Genomic DNA, 20,891 nt, shown 5'->3' on the forward strand with positions numbered 1-20,891 from the left:
TTAGCCGTGTTATCTTGGCTAATAACATTTAGCTTATAAAGCCCACATTTAACGTGACTGAAAAAAAACTCAGTGATCCGTCAAATCTGTAGGTCGGTTAGGACAGTTTACTGCTGAACAACAACTTTTGTCAGTGAGAAATAACACAGAAATCGAAAAATAGTAGTTATTTATTCATCTTCAATCTCCCCTCAAAGCTCCGACAGTCCTCAGAGAAGCTGTCAATCAACTGTAAATCGTGACGACACGCCCCGTTTCTATAGCACCAAATTGCTTGCAAAAATCAAACTGATCACAAAAATGAACTATTGAATATATATCAGCATGATAACAACTACCTTAAATGACCAAAACCATCTTTCGGAAAATTTTATTGTATGTGTAATTAATTTTTTGTTTTTTTGACAAGTGCCATTAGTTTGCATTGAGAGGGCGGGTTTATGACTTGTACTGCATCCAGCCACCAGGGGGCGATCAAAGAGCCCGCGGCTTCACTTTTCAGGACGTATGAGACACACCCGGTACAGACACTTGAAATGAATTCTTATTAGATGATAAGTTAATTGCATTTGGGTTAGATAATTTGCAATGGGTTTGTAAAAGAAGTTTTATGCATGTTTGGCCTGGGATTTTGTTGCATTTACACTGCACTGACCAGCAGGGGTCACCAGCATGTGGCGTTTTGAACACTTTGAAACAGTGAATCATTTTGTGAAGCAATTGGTTCAACTCAGAGCCGTTCTCTGTTTCAACTGATTCGAAGCTTTAAAAAAAGTTTTGTTTCTCCCATCATTACTTCTGACTTGGCTAGAACAAAAATTTGAATATGAATACACAAGGTCAGTGAAACACTAATCACCATTACAGTAAATTCAAAACAATTACAGTACTAAACAATATAATTTCATGGTTAAAGTAGCAGTAGCATGGTTAAAGACAACTTTATAATGTGCATTCATGATAAAACAAGAGCAGTAAATTACTGAGGTCAGCATCATTTCGCTGTTGATTAACAGTTATTCATAAGGAAATTATCCAGCATGCATTAATTTCACTGTAAATTTCTGACTACAGTTATTTATTGTAAAATAATACTCATTAATCCTGTAAATTCCTTCCAGTGTTTTACAGAGTGATTTGAAATCGATATTTTCATTACTATGAGAGTTTCTCTCTAGACAAGGGCTTAATAAGGGGTCCAGCCCTTTTTTAGAATAATTAGTGTGATGTTGTTTTAGGGTGCGTTCACACTTGGCATGTTTGGTTCGATTAAAATGAACCCTGGTGCAATTGCTTGGTTAGTGTGTCCAAGGACTAAATGTTTTTTTCTTTTTCTTTTTTGGTCCAGACCAAATGAACCAAATGAACCGAACTACAAGTGTAAATGCACCCTTAAACAAGGTTAAAAGTATCCTTAACATGGTGAATAAAGGGCTTAAAAACAGGATAACCCAGCATCCCGCACAGCAAGTGATCTTGGTCCAAACTAAAAATCTATTAACATTATCTAAAGCAAAAGTTTTAAACCCAGTGATCAAAGAGTCCAACTAAAGCACACACTGACCATTATAATGGTGACTTCAGCCTTTTTTTATTTTCAGTAAAACATCAACATACCTTTTTAAATTCTCAATAAGAACTTTAGTATGACAGAAATAAAGTCTGGATTGTAATAAGTGAAGATGCTGAGATCTTGAGAGATCAGCTTGCTGACAGTCAATGATTGTTTTTTGTGGTTTGTTTTGTTTTTTTACAGTGTAGATAAGGCTCAGGTGTGGCTCAGTTTTGGGGTTTCTTGTTTATTTAAGGCTGAGAATTGGTACCAACACTAAAACCTTCTTCAATCCCAGTGCTGGCCCAGTTATGGCCCATGTGTGGCCCTTGTCTTTAATCCAGATCTGTGCCACTCCAAGGCCGTGATTCTTTGCAGTATGTGGGCCGAGGGAAAGGGGGCTGTGTGGACCGGGGCTGTGTGGACCAGAGCTGGGCCAGAAAAACATTGCTATGTGGGAGGTGACATGAGGGTTTATAAATTAATCTCTCTCTGATAATCTGTTTCTGTTTGTTTCAGGTGTGGTTGGTGAGACAAATGCAGTGAAGTCAGTGTCAGTGATGGAGGGAAAATCTGTCACTCTAAACACTGATACTGAAATACATACAGATGATCTGATAGTGTGGAGGTTTGGAAATGATGGCATCCTCCTAGCTAAAATTTATGTAGAGACTAATGAGACCTCATTAAATTATGCTGATGAGAGATTCAGAGGTAGACTGAAGTTGGATCAGACTGGATCTCTGACTGTCAAGAACACCAGAACCACAGACTCTGGACTTTATGAACTACAGATCAGAGGCAGTCAGAGCTCACACAAGACATTTTTCCTTTCTGTCAGTGGTGAGTACTGTAACTTTTATAGAGCATGTCTTCTAATGCAATTACACATACAGTAAACCTAGATAAATGCAGAGATACACTTTTAGATACACTTTAGATAAAAAGGTTTTTTGACTTTTTGACACTGTACAGAAAACCCCTTAAAGTAGAAATTGGAGCAAAATATTTCACTTGCTTAAATTCTCATCATGATGAGTGATCATATCAATATGGTCTTTAGTACACAACAGTTGTCAAAGACACATTCATTCACACTAATGACTGTCTTTATCATGACAGTATCAGATCTTCACTCAGGTTATATAGTGATGATGTTTATAGTGTTTGTTAGATCAGACACATTCACACTAATGACTGTCTTTATCATTACAGTATCAGATCTTTACTCAGGTTATGATGATGTTTATAGTGTTTGTTATAGATCAGACTCATTCACACTAATGATGGTGTCTTTTTCTTTACAGGTTCAGATCTGTCTCCATGGGCTATAACAGGAATATGTGTTGTTTTTTCTGTTCTTCTGATTGCGACTATAACTGCAACTATAACTGCCTGTTACTATCACCGGAGAGTGGGTAAGCTGTTACATCAAGAAAAAACCCATAAACATTATTATGCAACAGTAGAATCTAAAAGTGTAATTTTCAGTTGTAATTTCAGCTTTTTTTTTTTTAAACCACAAATTCTGCTTGTGTCAGCAGATGAATCTCAACAATGGTAACAATCAACAAAGAGCTTCATGTTGCACTTAATAAAAGCCAAGAGTCAAGTACTCAACTAAAGCAAACGCTTTTCACTATAATGGTGACTTCAAACATTTTCCCTAAAAAATTACATTAATTACAGCTAAACCTCTGTTAATTCTCAGAAACAACTTATGAAAGAAATAAAGTCAAACTGGTGTGTAATAAGTGAAGCTGCTGTTTTTGCAGTTGTTTAATCACCCTCTGCTCAGATCTTGAGAAATGTAATTGATTTGCAGTTGATATGTTTTACAGTGCATGTTTCCATTGAGAACATTATTCCCATTTAAATCCACTCTACTGCAAATAATTGATCTGATTTCAGCCACTGAAACATATCAACTGCAAATCAAATCAATGGCATTTCTCAAGATCTGAGCAGAGGATGATTAAACACCTCCAAAAACAGCTTTACAAGCTTCACTTATTACACACCAATTTGACTTTATTTCTGAGAATCAACAGAGCTTTAGCTCTAATTAATGTTTTTTTTTTATTGAAATTTTTTGAAGTCACCATTATAGTGAAAAACCTTAACTTTTTTTTCAATTATCATTTAAATGACTGTTTCAAAGCAGATACAGAAAATTTCTGGGTTTTTTTTGTTTGTTTTTTGTTTTGTTTTTTAACAGTGTGGGTGGCAGTGAGTGATTCTACTCTACGAAATGATGTTACTGAACTGATCTGTAAAGACCATATTATACAGTGGCAGTATGAAGATGAAGACAGTCTCATTGCTGACAACAAAGGAGGAGCCAGTGAGACAGATGATGTTGCTGATGAGAGATTCAGTGACAGACTGATGCTGAATGAGAATACTGGAGATCTAACCATCAGAGACATCAGAACCATTCACTCTGGACTCTATAAACTAAAAATCAGCAGCAACACATGCACCGGCATCGCCCAATACAAGAGATTCATTCTTACCGTCAATAGTGAGTACATCAAGTCTTTTATTGTGTTAATAATGAAGTTCTCAAAGTGCTCAAAATTAACCCAAATTTTATTTACACATCTGCAATTAATAAAAGCTGATATTTTTTCATTAATTTGCATGAATGTATTACATGCAGTTAAACCTAGTTTAGCAAAGATTAAAATATAATTAAAATATTTTTTGTTAGGTATGATTTAAGCATTAATAATATGAAATATTTACATCCTATTGATTAATACTTAAATGTTTTTGCCAATTTGACGCAAATTTCAGCAGGTGTCTGTGATTTCAGGCAATCATGGACAACTTTACCAAAATACAGGTGCTGGTCATATAATTAGAATATCATCAAAAAGTTTATTTATTTCACTAATTCCATTGAAAATGTGAAACTTGTATATTATATTCATTCATTACACACAGACTGATATATTTCAAATGTTTATTTCTTTTAATTTTGATGATTATACAATGAAATAGCTTCTACAACTTTTGACATCCTAACTGAACTCCTTTCCACAAACTGATCATAGAAATAAAACAGTATAAATAAAAATGTTAACACTTTACAATAAGGTCTCATTTATTAACATTAATGTATTAACCAACTTCAACTAACAATGAGCAATATATTTGCTACAGTATTTATTAATATTTGTTTATGTTAGTTAATAAAAATAGTCATTCATTGTTAGTTCATGATAGTTCACAGTGCATTAACTAATGTTAACAAATGAAACCTTACTGTTTGTGCTTAATAAGATTAAGAGAAAACTGTTATTCATTTTTATGGTAACACTTTACAAGCTGAAACCATAATCGCACTCTCTCAATATTCAAAGTGCAAATAAGACCAAATTTTTCTGTGATACAGAGCTAAGAGGTGGTTACAACTACACTGCCCAGCCTAAAATAGCTTTCATATTGAGAGATATCTGTATTCATCAGGGAGCCGCTTTCAAATGCGGGGTACTGAAATCGCGTTTGAATGCGCGCTCGCGTTTACTTTCACTTTCAGCGATCGCGCGTAACTCTGTAAATATGGAGCGCCGGCAACCGTTATCCAACTGAATTAAATGGTTTTTTTTTTATTTAAATACAAGGCAAAACGACAGTGGAGGCGTCATGTAAACGTAGCAGTGGCATATTCTCTCTAATTATCCTAACACTTTGTCATGGCAATATCACAAGACTACTTTTCGCCTCGACGAGAAATTTCGTCACATATTAGTCTCGCTCGTCACACCCCTATAAACTATATAACAGCATAGGCCTTTACTAGTCTAAACTGGACGGAGACATGGAGCGCCCTGTAACTCACCGACCTGCCTGCGTTCACAATTCACACGGTGCAGGTGGGAGGGAGAACGGCTGACTACACAGTTTATGGGAATAAATTGTGTATTTCCCTCACAATTGTCAACTGCGCGTTGCTTTGCGAGATCATGCGGCGCGATTTTTTTTCCTCACTGCTGCACGAGTCTGCGTGAGAATATGGGGGTGTAGCGTGAGAGCGTGAGAATTGGGTCAATTGCGTGAGTCTCACGCTGAATGCGTGAGAGTTGGCAGCCTTGAATGATTATTATAAGCACATGAAGAATCACAGCATCTTCACATTGACATGTTCATCTACAAACTCACAATCTCCTCATTTCTGTTTCTATGTGCTGCTGTAACAGATGAAGAGAAGATGCCAGTGAAGAAGGGAGAATCTGTCACTCTGAAGACTGATACTGAAATAGAGAGAGATGAACAGATACAGTGGCTGTTTGGAGATGAAAACACTATCATAGCTCAAATCAAAGGAGGGACCGGAGAGATCACTAATGTTGCTGATAAGAGATTCAGAGGCAGACTGGAGCTGGACAAGAAGACTGGATCTCTGACCATCAAAAACACTGAAACTGAAGACAATGAAGTCTATAAACTGAAGATCAGAAGTGTTAAAGGAGCCACAAACAAGAGATTCAGAGTTGGTATCTATGGTGAGTATAGTATCACATAATTAAAAGGCAAGTCATCTGTGCAGTTTGTTCTTGCAGACACATTTTAACAATTTATTTAAATCCACTTATAAGAAATAATCCACAGGGACATAAATAGTATAGGTGCAGTCAAATACATGTACAATAAAATCATGGACCAGTGGCATACAGCAGATCGTCACAATATTAAGCATAACTCAGTTTTTATTTTTTATTTTTTATTTTTTATGGGTATAAATAACAACGCCTTCGCCAAATATGGCGGCTGCCTATAATAGCAGACAAAGCACAGTACCTTGCTAATCGCTTAGCCCTTTTTTTGGTCATCCCAAGCTGTTGAAGCCCTTTGACTACCAGCCTGTGTGTATGTCCTAAGCTGCCAAATATAAAAACAAGTAATCGGGCCCGATAACCTACCTCTGAAATGATGTTTAGAAGTGGTTGGTACTTAACTACTTTAGTTATAAAAGCTTCCTCCATACTGGAGTCAAAAGTACAAGCAACCTCCAAAACAAACACTTCTCTAGACTCCTCATTAATCACAACGACATTAGGTGTATTAGCCAACAGATTTGAAAAAGTTTCAAAGTTACTATTACAACACTGAAACATGTGTGGTTTTACGCAAGAATGTTTATACACTTTTACTGAAGATGAGAACTGACTTGATATTTCTTTTGTTATAAAATCCACAATTCGGTCGTGACGTGCTATATACATTCCCTTGTAAGCATGGCAGCCGTTCAAAATATGCGGCAGTGTTTCAATAATCTGTTCTGTGGTGTGATGCAAACAATAAGGAACCTGAGTTGTTGAAAACCAGATAGAAAGGTTAAATCTAGTGGGAAGAACTTGTAATCTAGCTTTTACTGTGAAAATAACAATGTCCTCATTGAGTGCTGTATTCTTAAGGAATGAATGAGAAACGGAGTGATCAGCAGATGGAAGACATGCAAGTTTTCCCTGAAGTTTCAGGCCCGCCCAATGTTGTTTTTGGTGATGTTGATGTAAGTCCATAAGAGTTCGCCGGGCACCTGTAGATGTTAACAGGTGGTTATGACCACCGTATGTGGCTGTTGCTCTGACGTAGGTGAGGGGGTCAGTAATAATGTCCTCTGAGACTCTCACAGTCCCAGAGTCAGACCTCGCCCACTCCAGCGATACTCCAGTTCGAACACAGAGATCATTCAAGTCTGGCCAATCTAACCAGACACCAAAACCAGCAGAGTGAGTGTCAAGTTTCCCACTAGATTTTCTTTTAAAGCCAAGGAAGTGAGGCTCTGACTCCCTGGCCAGCGGCACCTTGCATCTCCTTAGATCCAGAAACAGGGAGGATCTAGCCAGCTCCCTAACATCTTTATCATCATTATTCAGCATGTTCAGAAGATGGGAAATCCGCATGCTGGTATAAGTCCATATCATGTTTGGCAGCCCCAACCCTCCTTCCCATTGAGGATGAAAAATAACATCACGAGTGCTGTGTGTATTCAGTCCAAACCACTTTCGAACCAAGCTCACTGTTTTGTTGTTCATTTCGCTCAGCACTTTTTGTTGCATATGAACGTTGGAGAGCAGATGTTGTACTTTAGACAGCGCCACCTGTCTAATAGCCTCTAACTTCATAGTCAATGGCAGTGGACATTTGTCGATCAAATCCAGCCTGGATGTGAACTCTGACAAAATAACATCTACTTGCTCTTTCCATTCTCCTGCAATATTAATTTTGTGTCCAAGATAAGTGTATGTCTCATGAAGGGAATATACACGTATAGGATTTGTTGCTACTGTAAACACAGGACATTTATCAGTTTTTGAACGGTACCACCTATTCCCTCCACTCCTCCTCTCATACAGAACAGCACATTTGGTGTCTTTAATCTCCAGACCTGACCACTTCAGGAAGGAATCTGTTCTGGCCAGCATGTTTTTAACTACACTTTCTTCTCTAGAAGCGATCTGGACATCATCTGCATAGCCCTGCACTGGGATAGGAGATATCACATCAGGGGGGGCACACACACACACACACACACACACACACCCTCTCTGTCTCTTTACATCCAATGGAGCTTTACTGACTTGTTATAAACTCCTCATTTCTCTGTTTCTATATCTTGCTGTGACAGATGAAGAGAAGGAAGAGTCAGGAAAGGAGGGAAAGACTATCACTCTAAACACTGAAGATGAAATGCAGAAAAATGATCAGGTATGGTGGCTGTTTGGAGAAGAAAACTCTCTCATAGCTGAAATCAAAGGTGGGACCGGAGAGATCATTACATATGATGGTGCTGATGGAAGATTCAGAGACAGACTGAAGCTGGATGAGAAGACTGGATCTCTGAACATCACAAACATCAGGACCACAGACGCTGGACTTTATCAAGTATGGATCAACAGAAGCAGCAGCAGAAAGAACAAGTATTTGAAATTCACTGTTTCTGTCAAAGGTGAGTATTTCAAGTCTTTCTATGTAATAATGTTCACCATTCTTCCTCATACATTCAGTTTTTCTTTTTCTTTTTCAGAGCACAAGGGGAGCTGGTTCGGTTGGTATTAGAGTTGAAGTTGAAAAGTAAAAGGTGCATTTCTTGCACAGAATCAGATCTTATATGTATAGGATGCGTTTCACTTCACTCAGCATTGAAAAGAATATTGCTGTGAATCTCCAAACAGTGTTACAGCTAAAACCTGTTGAGTCGCTGACCCGCATGCACATTAGATCAGTTTTGAAGCAAGGACGATCATTGCATTGAAATGAACATAGATTTACACTGGAATGACATTGTGTACATTGTGTTATTGTAATTTGCCATTCATATTTAGGTTTAAAATTGTTTTAAAATAACTGTAAATGTTTAATAGTGTAAGAAAATGTGGCCTACAAATATGTTTAATGAGTTACAGGATGAGATAAAATACTCATTTCTGTACTGATATTGTCCTTTATATATATATATATATAAAAAAAGATGCAGAAGACATTTGGTGTATTTATAGTTTTATCTCCTCATAAATTGAGCTTCTTATCAAAAAACTGAACGTCTTGAAAGGCTTTATGGCAGTGTTCAAACATAGTTCTTGCATGTTTCTTCCCAGCTAACAATTTTTTGTTCTAAGAACTTGTTTTCTTGATGTTAGTGGAATCTTTTTTAAGGTTAGTAAAACGTTGATTTGCAATATTCCAAGAGCATAAAAATATCAATGTTAATAGACACATCATTGAAAGATTAGCATGACTTTCAGGAAACATTCAAACACCTGATATCAACAAGCAGAATCACTGAAGGAAAGAGAAACAAGAACACAAAGAACTGACCAGCCACAGCCTTAGATGAAATCAACTGAAGTTAAAACTCAGATCAAGATCTCAGTAGAGGAGGATTAATCATCTCCACAAACAGCATTACCAGCTTCACTTATTACTAACCAGACTGACTTTATTTCTGTCACACGTCTACAGAAGATCTTATTGAGAATTAACAGAAGTTTAGATGTTGATGTTTTAATACAAATGTTCCATTTGAAGTACCATTATGAAGATCAGTGTTCAATTTTGTTGGGCTCCTTTACTTTCATTAATTTATTTCTCTTTCAGCAATTGCAATAATGGTTTTTAGTGAACATTTGTGCATTGTTGAAGAAAGAGAAAGATGAAAAGTATGTCATCCTGTGTGCTTTAATAACAGTCAAATGACTGCTTTTTCTGTAGCTTCATGACCTGGTGTAATGACATGAAGTTGAATTATTAATTACGGAGCCCCAATCCTGACATAGAAGAAAAAAAAAATTATATCGTGGCCACGAATTAGGAATTCGTTCCCACGATTTAACAATACGTGCGCACGTTTTATTAACTCGTTCCCTCGATTTAGTTAAATCGTTCCCACGTTTTATTAATTCGTTCCCTCGATTTAGCTAGTTAAATCGTTCCCTCGTTTTATTAATTCGTTCCCTCGATTTAGCTAGTTAAATCGTTCCCTCGTTTTATTAATTCGTTCCCTCGATTTAGCTAAATCGAGGGAACGAATTAATAAAACGTGGGAACGATTTAACTAAATCGAGGGAACGAGTTAATAAAACGTGCGCACGTATTGTTAAATCGTGGGAACGAATTCCTAATTCGTGGCCACGATATAATTTTTTTTTCTTCTATGTCAGGATTAGGGCTCCGTAATTAATGAATAAAAAAAGGTAATAAATTTAGCAGTCATGACACAAAGATCACTTGTGACACCGAAGAGATTGTGAGAGTTTCCTAAATCATTACAACTTCTAACAATCAAAAAATAAAATATAAATAGTAGACAAATACAGCTGCATAATTATTCTTGCACCAATGCATGCTGGGAAGCCATGAATGAGTTCTGTATTCTGCATTGTGGCATCGTGAGAGGTAGGGTATCACCAAAGTGTGGATTGCTTCAGAAATCAAGTCCAGGCAGAGATCAAGCAACTGGTTTCCTTTTTTAATCAACTCAAACTTCAAACTTTACATAGAAAAGAAAAACGCTATTCCAGGTTCTCTGTATCCAGACACACACAGTTTCTTTGTCCTCAGTTCATCAACAGTTCTTTTCTCCTTCACTTGCAACAGCTGTGCTTCCACCGCCTAGGAACCTGGTAATTGTAGTCCCGGACCGTGTGGCCATCTTAGTTTGTAGTCCCAATGCTGCAACCATCTAGATGGCACATACCTTCCCTCTATATGACACACCCTCTCACGATGCCACAGCATGTATTTGCATGTCACCATTGTTGAGTTTTATATGCTGATTGTTGATGTCTATGAGTGGAACTGCAGTTAATAACTTCATGCTCACAATATGGTTTAATAATTTATCAGTATGTCCGATTGTCAGGAATATCACATGATAAAACAGATTTCTGATCAGTAAATCAGACCACATCATGATGACATTAATTAACAGCCAACATCATCTGATGTTATTCAGCCACAACTCCTCCTGACACTGTAAATATGTTTTCTAAACAAAATAATACAGCAGTCAGACAAAGTAAACAAAGCAATCAAGAGTCAAGAGCCCAACTTCAGGAAACACTGATCACCATAATGGTATCTTCAAATCTTTGTTCCTCTCTCCTTCCATGAAACATTTTGCTGTGTATCGTCTAACCTTAAACCATTTTTAAGCCAAAATGTTAGTGATACTTGATATTTAAAGGACATTTGAATGATATTGTTCAAACAATATCTTCTGTCAACCTTATGAGAACATTTAAAAAACCTTTTGAAAACATTATTAAGGACCATATAGCATTAAACAAATGTTTTATTAACGTTACTGGAAGAACGTTTGTTCATAAATTTGAAAGAACCTTGAAAGAAAGTTAGCCAAAGTTATGAGAATGTTCCCTGTTAGCTGGGATGATGAGTGTTGTGAATTGAGCCAGACAGCTTTTTATAATTATGTGATCATTATGTCTAATTAATTTTGAAGTGTTGATGCTTGATGCTATGACATCAAAGTACTTTGATCAAGAAAGCATCTAAATGTCACTGATTGAACTTTTAGCTAAATACAAAGAACAAAAATATTTAAGCTGAATGTTTTGCAGTATTTCATGCTAGTTACTACATCTTTAGGCCTCTATATTCAAGTATTACAGCTGATACAAGCTAGACAACAACAATTTATGCTACAGTAGCATTTAAGGGATAGTTCACCCAAAAATGAAAATTCTGTCAGTAATTGCTCACCCTCATGTCGTTCTACACCCTTAAGACCTTCGTTCATCTTCACAGCACAAATTAAGATATTTTTGATATAACCCGTTGGCTCGACAATAAACACTTTCAATGCCCCGAAAGCTACTAAAGATTATATATGAAAAAATGGTTTCTGCTTTCTAATTGATCACATTGTTCAAACATCAAAAACATCATAACATCTATACATCTACCAGCAAAGACAAAAACAGTATGTTATCTTAATTAGTAGGTTAAATATTTTATATATAAATCAACGGAAACCCACACAGTGATGGTCTACATCTATGTTAGCACAGATTAACCAATCTAAACATAAAGTCTAATGTATAAAAAAACATTTACTGTAATGTAAGGATCTTGTCTGCTTTTCAGTATTGTTGTCAGTGCTGTATTGTAATGATGAATACTGCTGTAATGACACTGCTGGAGCTCCACCTAGTGATTGTAAGTGGTAATAAACTCTCATTGAACTATAGGGGGAGCCAAAGCAGCATCTTCTGCATTAGAATAATTGCTGTTAAGTGAAAGTGAAAGTAAAGTGATGTGTAGCTTAGTATGATGTCACATACTCTGAATTTGTGCCCTGCATTTCATCCAAGTGCACACACACAGCAGTGAGTAGTGAACATACACACCGTGAACCGGGGAATTTACTGTGAAGACATGTAGAAGGGAAGAGCTCGAGCTTTTCAAAGTATGTTTGTGATTATGAAGGTTTGCTTCAATGTAATCAAATGTTTTATAAAGGAACGGTTTGTGCATGTTTGTGGCTTCAATGAGAAAAAAACTTCATGTTTTATCCATTTCATATTACTATATCTTTCTCTTTTTGTATATACCTGTACATAATTATTACATTTTTATTATTTATTCACTTATTGCTTTCCAATTATATTTTTTCTGCTAGTTCTATGCTGTGTTATCCTCATAAGTTAATGATAAAATGTCTCCACCTCAAGGTTTGTAACTTCACATGTTGTGAAGCAGTAATTTTCCTTTGCTATTGCTTTGGTATAATAACACTTGTTAAATTTGTGCTGGTCAGATAAAATCCGACTGATCATTGAGAAAGACGCAACTAAGATTATTTAATAAACTAATTTTTTACCATCACTTCTCCTTCCTCCTGCTCTTTCATTTTTTTGTCTGGTTGATTGATTGATTGATTAATGTACTCTAATTTTCAATGAAGCAAATCACTGAGAGAGCGAATGTGTTTTCATATTCAGTCACAAGGGGGAGCCAAAGCAGCATCACCATCACACCATCACTCTGAAAGCATACAAAAAACAACCAGGCACTGGTAAAATATCTATTATAACATAATATTTGCGATTTATATGTTGCTTGCAAATACTCTTATGTCATCAGGACACAAAAGATGTGCATTTTGTATTGTTATGACCTCTACCAGCAGAAACAAACAGGCCATGCTAACCAAAAGAAAATACATGAGCCACTGAAAATACATGAACTTCTCAGATCACCTCAGAAGAATTATACATGGGATAGTGTCAATGGCATTATCGCCACAAGAGGGTGTGTGTGTGTGTGTTGTCAACTCACAGTGAATTGTCAACTCAAAGATTGAAAAAATCTTCTTTAGAAATATTAATTGAAGCAGGTCTTAAAGATGAACTTTGTTCAATGTAACAACTTAGTGTTGTTTTAATGAGGCTGGTTGAGACAAATTTAATGAAAGATTATTACGTTATTGGCTCACATTTGGCTTGGACGCAGCAACACACTTTTATTGTGCTGGATCTGAATTAGTTTAATTTCAGACAGCTGTTTTTATTATGATGATGTAGAGATCCTAAATGAGTTAAACTCAAAGTACAAATGATCCTTTACAATGCTGTGATTTTTCTGGTGTACTTTTAAATAACCCATCTGACTAAAACTCTTTCCACATGAAGAACACATGTAAGGCTTCTCCTTTGTATGGACTTTCAGGCTTCCTACCCACATAAATTGTTTCCCACATTGATCACAGTTAAATGGTCTTTCTCCAGAGTGAGAACGCAGATGTGATTTAAGAGTGCTTGCATGTGTGAAACTCTTCCCGCACTGATCACATTTTTAAGGCTGATTCAGTTATTCGCTCTCCTCTTTTATTCTTTTATATTATAGAGACAGTCCAAATGGCACCTTAAACACTCGTGGTCTTTTTCAAGTCTGCAGGACAGTAATGATCAGTGAACAAGGCCATAAACAGAGGGCCGTTTTTGAGAGCATTGACTAGTTTACCCGTCAGAGTGTGGGTAGGGTTTAGGGTTTAGGGGATCATTTTTATTGCATGATATATAAACACCCACCAGTTTGAAAACACCCACAAATACAGAAACACCCACTTTTGTTCCAGACGTCTTTTTGGCCTTCTTCTTCTTTTCTTTTATTGGCATCCGCAGTAAACTGTGCACTATGCCTAATACTAATATATTCTTTAATGTTAACCCTTTTCATTCATTTTTCCATATCTAAGTCTTCTCTTTGCACTTCTTTCTTCATCATAATCCTTACAATTAATAATCACATTATACAGTCACTTGTCACACAATCCCGTTGGATGTTTAGATATTAAATGTCATGTTTTATTCAAACCTGTATGTCCCATTCTTAATCCTTAATTATATTTTCCTCCCTTTTATTTCTCTGTTTCTACCTTTTCCCACTGATTGCATATCTCCCTTAAGTCTCATTAGTACTGTTGCCACTTTATAACCACTTTCTCTTTTATTACTGATTTTATTTCTCTTATAGCCTACATTGTGGTACCTCAATTTCTACCATTTCATCATCTACTTCTTACTTTGCTAATTTATCTGCTTGTTCATTCCCTTAATGTGCTGGAACCCATAGACTTTGTTTTAACTCAATGAGATTTGAAGGGTTTCCATGACTAAATCTGGCCTTGATTCTGACATTTGATTATCAAAACTATTGCTGAATATGAATTTGAACATATGACTGCATTTTGTATTTCTCTTTCCAGCTGTACAGCTAGCAGAATAGCCATCAGTTCACCTGTAGACAGTTGATCTCATCATTAACTTTGGAACATTGAATGCCACTCCTACTCTCCTTCCTTTTTTGGAGGCATCTGTATATCCGTATAGACTATATTATTTCCGTAGGACTTAAATCCTAAATATTACTTTGCTCTCATTACTTCCATCTCATTACTCTCTTATCTTCAGTAATGTTAAATCTACTATTAGCTGAGGAAGAATCCATAAAGGATTATACATCCTCATTTTTTAAGCCTTAATAAATCTGGAAAGCATCACTTTTATGTCTTCATCAAGATCCTTATCAAGCTTAAATGAATGCATCTAATAACTGCATGATTTGCAAAGTGACAGAATAATAGAACACATCTGCCTTAGAGATGTTCTGGTGCCTCCCGACGGATAAGGTTTAATAAGCAGCAGGTTCATTTGACTGAATCTGTATTAGCCTAAACCATAAAATAACACGAAGTGCATTTTAATTTATTTTTCATTACTTCAAGATGATCAATATTGCCTTCGTCTTCAACACTTTCACTTTCGTTTATACAACATGAGTCTAGCCTTTGGTCATTTAGTAGGCTATACACTTTGTCAGAAATACACATACATGACTGACAATAGTTTTAGTATTTCTTTATTTTTTTTAAATCAACATGACGTTTAAGGACCGGTTGAATAATAAAACAGATGCAGTAAGAGCTACGTCATCTTTACACATACTAGATGGCGTAACCATGGTTTGAAAAAAAAAAAAAAAAAAAAAAAAAAATGAAAAATCCATAATTTCCTCACCTTCAAAATGCTCCAGAAGCATTTATGTATTACGTTTATATCTTTTCGAATTCAGTAGCTTCTGAATTTCTTTTCGAACAGAAGAAAAAAAGACGAACATTTTGGATGACATGGGGTCGAGTAAATTATTAATTAATAATTTTAATTCTGAAATGAACTGATCCTTTAATCAGAAGCAACTACAAAAATCAGATGAAAGTGAGAATGCAGATGACTTTTGTCCATGAAACTGTCCACAGTAATTACATTCAGCTTTAGTCCATACAGAAGGACATCTTAGATTTGTGTCACTTCTTCTGTAGAAAACGTCTTTAGAAATATTAATTGAAGCTGGTCTTAAAGCTGAACAATGTTTTAATGAAGCTGGTTGGAACAGATTTATATGAAAGAGCTTTTATTACTAAGTGCGTTATTGGCTCACATTTTGTGATGACGCAGCAACACTATAAATGTGCTGGATCTGAACATGAACTAGTTTAATTTCAGACAGCTGTTTCTAGTATGACGATGTAGCGATCCTAACTGAGTGAAACTTCTCCCGCACTGATTACATGTATACGGCTTCTCTCCGGTGTGGACTTTCATGTGCGACTTAAGGGATCCTTTTAGCTTGAAACTCTTCCCGCACTGATCACATGTGTGCGGCTTCTCTCCGGTGTGGATCCTCTCATGCGTTTCTTCTCCAGTGTGAATCCTCTGGTGCTTTCTCAGTGTCTCGGCTACAGTGAAGGTCTTCCCACATTCAAAGCACATATGATCCTTCACACCACTGTGTCTTTTCTGGTGTACTTTTAAATTACCCAGCTGGCTAAAACCCTTTCCACATGAAGAACACGTGTAAGGCTTCTCCTTTGTATGAACTTTCAGGTGCTTCTTCAGATTTTCTGCAACAGGAAATGTTTTACCACACTGATCACAGTTAAAGGGTCTTTCTCCAGAGTGAATATGCAGATGTACTTTAAGAGTGTATGCATGTGTGAAACTCTTCTCACATTGATCACATTTATATGGCTTCTCTCCAGTGTGGATTTTCATGTGTGACTTAAGAGATTCTTTTAGTGTGAAACTCTTCCCACACTGATCACATGTGTGTGGCTTCTCTCCAGAGTGGATCATTTCATGATTTTTCAGAGCTCCAGACTGACTGAATCTCTTGTCACAGTGTGAACACTTGTAAGGTTTTTCTCCAGTGTGAATTCTTTGATGGCGACTCAATACAGCTGCTGTTGTGAAACTACTTCCACAATCAAAGCACATATGATCCTTTACAATGCTGTGACTTTTCTGGTGTATTTTAAAATAATCCATTCGTGAAAAACTCTTTCCACACAAACAAACGTAAGGCTTCAGTTTTGTATGAACTTTCAGGTGCCTCTTCAGGTGATCTGCCCAAAGAAATTTTTTCCCGCACTGATCACAGTTAAATGGCCTTTCTCCAGAATGAGAACGCAGATGTAATTTAAGAGTTTTTGCACATGCAAAACTCTTCCCACACTGATCACACGTGTATGGCTTCTCTCCAGTGTGGATTTTTAGGTGATCATTTAAGCTTCCTTTTTGTGTAAAACTTTTCCCACATTGATCACATTTATAAGGTTTCTCTCCAGTGTGGGTCCTTTCATGTCTTTTCAGATGTCCTGGCCGACTGAATCTCTTGTCACAGTACGAACACTTGTAAGGTTTTTCTCCAGTGTGAATTCTTTGGTGCTCTTTCAATGTGTCAGATCTAGTAAAGGCCTGCCCACAATCAAAGCACACATGATCCTTCACACCGCGGTGTCTTTTCTGGTGTAATCTTAAATTACTCATCCGTGAAAAACTCTTTCCACACAAAGAACACGCGTAACGCTTCCGCTTTGCATGAACTTTCAGGGATTCTGCACTAAGAATTGTTTTGCCGCATTGATCAGAGTTAAATGGTCTTTCTCCAGAATGAGAACGCAGATGTAATTTAAGAGCATTTGCTTGTGTAAAACTCTTCCCGCATTGATCACATGTGTGCGGCTTCTCTACAGTGTGGATTTTCATGTGAGGTTTAAGACTTTTTTTGTACAGGAAACTCTTTCCACACTGAGGGCAGGTGAAAGATTTTTTAGCTCTTCCTTTCAATGAGCAACTCAAAGATTTCTCCAGTTTTGTCATGATGATGATGCAGTTATTCACTCTCCATTCTTTCCTCCAATATGTCTAAGATAAAAGATAAAAAGGTTAAATTTTAAGAAGAAAAAAAATTCAAAGATGGAAACGTGAAGGGAAAGGACATAAAAGATGTAATAACAGAAAGACAAATGCTTTGCAAAATTGACCCTTCACAAAGACCCGCCCTGCTTAGATACTGTTGTTTTGTCCGATAAGCCATGACTCTGTCATGCCACACATAGTGTAAAAAATACATCGCGGAGCAAAGAGGACACTGACAACACGTCGACAGCAAAGACAGAACAGGTTACTTATGATATTAAATAAAGTCCCAGCTTTCAAATTGTGTAATTTCAATAAAGAAAACCAGTTTTGTGGCTCTTTATTGTGTCGTGACAGATCGCTGTAGCACCTCAGCTCAAGCAGCTCGTGAACCGATCATCTCTTAATTTATAGCCTCAAATAAACATGAATGAACATGAGAAGGAATGTTGTTTAAAACACAGAAAGATGTCAGTACACCATTTTTCAAGTTCAAGTCCACCGAGGTTAATCTTCTTACTCCTGACTGCTTTGTCAGACAAAATGGTGGATTCAGCGTTATGATTGGTTACATCGCTTGTCAATCAAACTCCCAGCAAAGGGTCAATTATGATAAATTTGATTAACTTTTATAAATTAATATAAAAATAAAGTGTGTGCAGCATACACAAATAAATAATGACAACAGAAAAAACAGAAAGCAGAATGGACAAGTAGTGGTCCACTGATATATCATCAAGGATGATATATCGGCTGATATTTGGTATTTTTAAAAAATCAGTATTGGCCGATAAGTTTTTCCGAAAAACACTTGGGCCGTAGCCTGACTTCGTCATACTCATATTCTAGGCAGAATGTGAGTCTGATACTGCTCCATTGCACTTGAATTATGGGGCGTGTCTTAACCAAACCAGTAAAAAAAAAAAAACCTCTGCACTCAATTGGATAGACCTACAACCAATCAGAGCAACGCAGTAAGTAATGTATGTTGAACTAGTACTTAAACTTTTGCCGAATCCCGTTGGAAGCACGGCAAACACATCTTTCCCATCGACAAATGCCTTGATTGCGGTTCTTTGTTCGTCTTTTTAAATTAATGCGCTGTCGATTTATTTTATCACAGACGTGATAGCGGAATCTAAACATCTTACTTCTCCAGCTGCAGTCATCGTTGGTGAAAACCGATTCAACCCAAGCGCTCTTTGATGACGTGGGTGGTTACGTAACCGCAGATAGCCTGTCCATCATCGATTAAAGCCCGCCCTGGCAATTTGATTGGCTCGGCCTTCTGGGAGCCGAGCATAATTACTCCACAATGGATCGAGTCCAGACCAAACTTCCCGTCCAAAAAATGTTGTGGGCGGGGTTCGGGCTGGCACCCAGGCTACTTGGGCCGTGTTTCACAGGCAGGGCTTGCCTTAGCCAGGATTATAGGCTTTAGTTCATTTATGGCATTTAAGTAGCTTTTATGAACGTTTACTAAAAAAAAAAAAATTATTACTGGTGTGCATCTCGAGACAAAACAATGACACGGACATATTTTAAGATCTGTCAGTACAAGCTACTTTCAGTTAAAACAGCTCAAACATGCAGCTGGTCTTTATAGTTTAAGATTTATGTTTAACAGTTATATCTAATTAATACATCTTTAGACATAACTGTTAAACATCAGAGTTATAACATTTGCTTTGATATTATTATACAGAAAGGCAAACAACCTTCTCATTTACCGTCAACATTCAGAAAATATATTCAACATCTAACTTAACCAAATCTCTGAATATATCATAAACTTTTAATTTCACAGACCTTGCAGACTTAATCGAATCCAGCAGTCAGATCTTCAGAAGTGTGCATTAGTTTACTGTGTGAACGTGTCTGTGTGTAAATAAACGGTAGGTCCGCACGAGGCGAACGTGACAGGAAGAGAGTTCAGCTTCAACGGAGACACAATCGACCAGCGGAGCTTTTATTATGCCAGTCGACAGCTTCCGTTACGAGATTTTCGGTTTCAGTGGGTGGAGCTTGCTCCTCATATCTCAGTGGATAATTAAAGTACGAACTTATGCCTAAACTAAAATTGTTTATCTTTTTGTAACAGTTTGTTTTTATTAGTTTGCACGTTTTGTGCATTATGTCGTCGCCTGGCTGAATGCAGACATTCGTGTAATGTTAGGATAAAGCACAGCATGTATGTATATGAGCATATAGCTACATTGATTTCATTTCGTTGTGCTGTTACTTTTAACCTTGCAAATGCTTTAAAATGGTGTCTATTAGTTGTTATCATTTGTTGAACACATTACCTGCCATAACACCTGAAATAAATAACCTGAAAAACCTGAATTTATTATTATTATTTTTTTTTTGTAACATAGGCTAACTTCGGTAAAGTTGGTTTTATATTCGCACATTCGGACTTCTGATAAATTCCGACTTTCCAATAAATGTGTAATAAATTAATGTTTGCGAATTTTAAGCAGCGACATGATATTGACAACCAACAACATTTTTCACAGTCGATCAAAATAGGCAAGTATTGTTTTAATGGCATATTTACTTGTGAATGTCCACTGAATGTCCAATGTAGTGTGATTAACAAGGCTATTGAATACGGATGTCCGAATGTGCGAATATAAAACCAACTTTACCGAAGTCATAGGCTACTGGTGTGATGATCCATATGATGTTTAACTTACCCTATTCCAAGCCATATTCAACATTCTCCATGTTCTCTGGCTGTGAACTGTCTTGGTTGTAAAAGTCATAGAGTGCTAAAAAATGTTGCTGAAATTTCTTCTTTTTTTTAACAAACAAATGTAAATTTACAAATTAAAATTATCACAAGGTTTAAGGTTCCACTTGCACTGTGAAACCAATAACTCAAGAACACCTGACTGATTTACTGATTTCCAATCGAAGAGCAGATATAGAGTATTCTTAAATACATTAACCTTCTACCATTTAATTTATCTATTGCAATGCTCTTCTATTACCTTTTGAAGCTTTAAAACTGTGTCATCCCGGAATTACTGAAATAATGTCCACAACCATATCAGTGGCCTAATAAACATTTTGCAACCAACACTGTTACTCTGTCATCTGTTCAT

At 36.6% G+C, this 20,891-nt stretch overlaps 2 protein-coding genes across 4 annotated transcripts; one reads left to right on the forward strand and one right to left on the reverse strand.

Moving 5' to 3' along the window:
• Window positions 1–3,109: 3,109 nt before the first annotated feature.
• On the forward strand, window positions 3,110–8,620 carry LOC137028169 (uncharacterized). The gene is made up of 5 exons (XM_067396937.1): window positions 3,110–3,164; window positions 3,771–4,076; window positions 5,668–6,063; window positions 8,190–8,510; window positions 8,589–8,620. Exons 1-5 carry the CDS (start codon window positions 3,110–3,112, stop codon window positions 8,618–8,620), a joined length of 1,110 nt encoding a protein of 369 aa, XP_067253038.1.
• Window positions 8,621–15,479: 6,859 nt separating this feature from the next.
• Window positions 15,480–20,681, reverse strand: LOC137027905 (zinc finger protein 271-like). 3 transcript variants are annotated; one of them, XM_067396522.1, is made up of 3 exons: window positions 19,591–19,675; window positions 18,933–19,260; window positions 15,480–17,787 (listed from the first exon to the last, which is right to left on the reverse strand). In XM_067396522.1, the coding sequence occupies exons 2-3, from the start codon at window positions 18,948–18,950 to the stop codon at window positions 16,072–16,074; spliced, it is 1,734 nt and encodes a 577-aa protein (XP_067252623.1). In that variant the 5' UTR covers window positions 18,951–19,260; window positions 19,591–19,675; the 3' UTR covers window positions 15,480–16,071. The 3 variants fall into 3 exon arrangements, with proteins under 3 accessions (XP_067252623.1, XP_067252621.1, XP_067252624.1); XM_067396520.1 differs by lacking the exons at window positions 18,933–19,260; window positions 19,591–19,675 and adding an exon at window positions 20,481–20,681; XM_067396523.1 differs by lacking the exon at window positions 18,933–19,260 and having other exon boundaries at window positions 19,591–19,737.
• Window positions 20,682–20,891: the final 210 nt, after the last annotated feature.

The sequence above is a fragment of the Chanodichthys erythropterus genome, chromosome 10, assembly GCF_024489055.1.
Source record: "Chanodichthys erythropterus isolate Z2021 chromosome 10, ASM2448905v1, whole genome shotgun sequence".
Taxonomy (NCBI): domain Eukaryota; kingdom Metazoa; phylum Chordata; class Actinopteri; order Cypriniformes; family Xenocyprididae; genus Chanodichthys; species Chanodichthys erythropterus.

Excerpts from the sequence above, each read along its gene's own strand:
- LOC137027905 (XM_067396520.1), bottom strand. The coding sequence starts at position 20,549 with ATGACTTTTACAACCAAGACAGTTCACAGCCAGAGAACATGGAGAATG. Across the intron at positions 17,788-20,480 it reads TGAATATGGCTTGGAATAGG|ACATATTGGAGGAAAGAATG; the intron begins GTAAGTTAAACA and ends CTTTTATCTTAG.
- LOC137028169 (XM_067396937.1), top strand. The coding sequence starts at position 3,110 with ATGGTAACAATCAACAAAGAGCTTCATGTTGCACTTAATAAAAGCCAA. Across the intron at positions 3,165-3,770 it reads TAATAAAAGCCAAGAGTCAA|TGTGGGTGGCAGTGAGTGAT; the intron begins GTACTCAACTAA and ends GTTTTTTAACAG. Across the intron at positions 8,511-8,588 it reads ATTCACTGTTTCTGTCAAAG|AGCACAAGGGGAGCTGGTTC; the intron begins GTGAGTATTTCA and ends TTTCTTTTTCAG.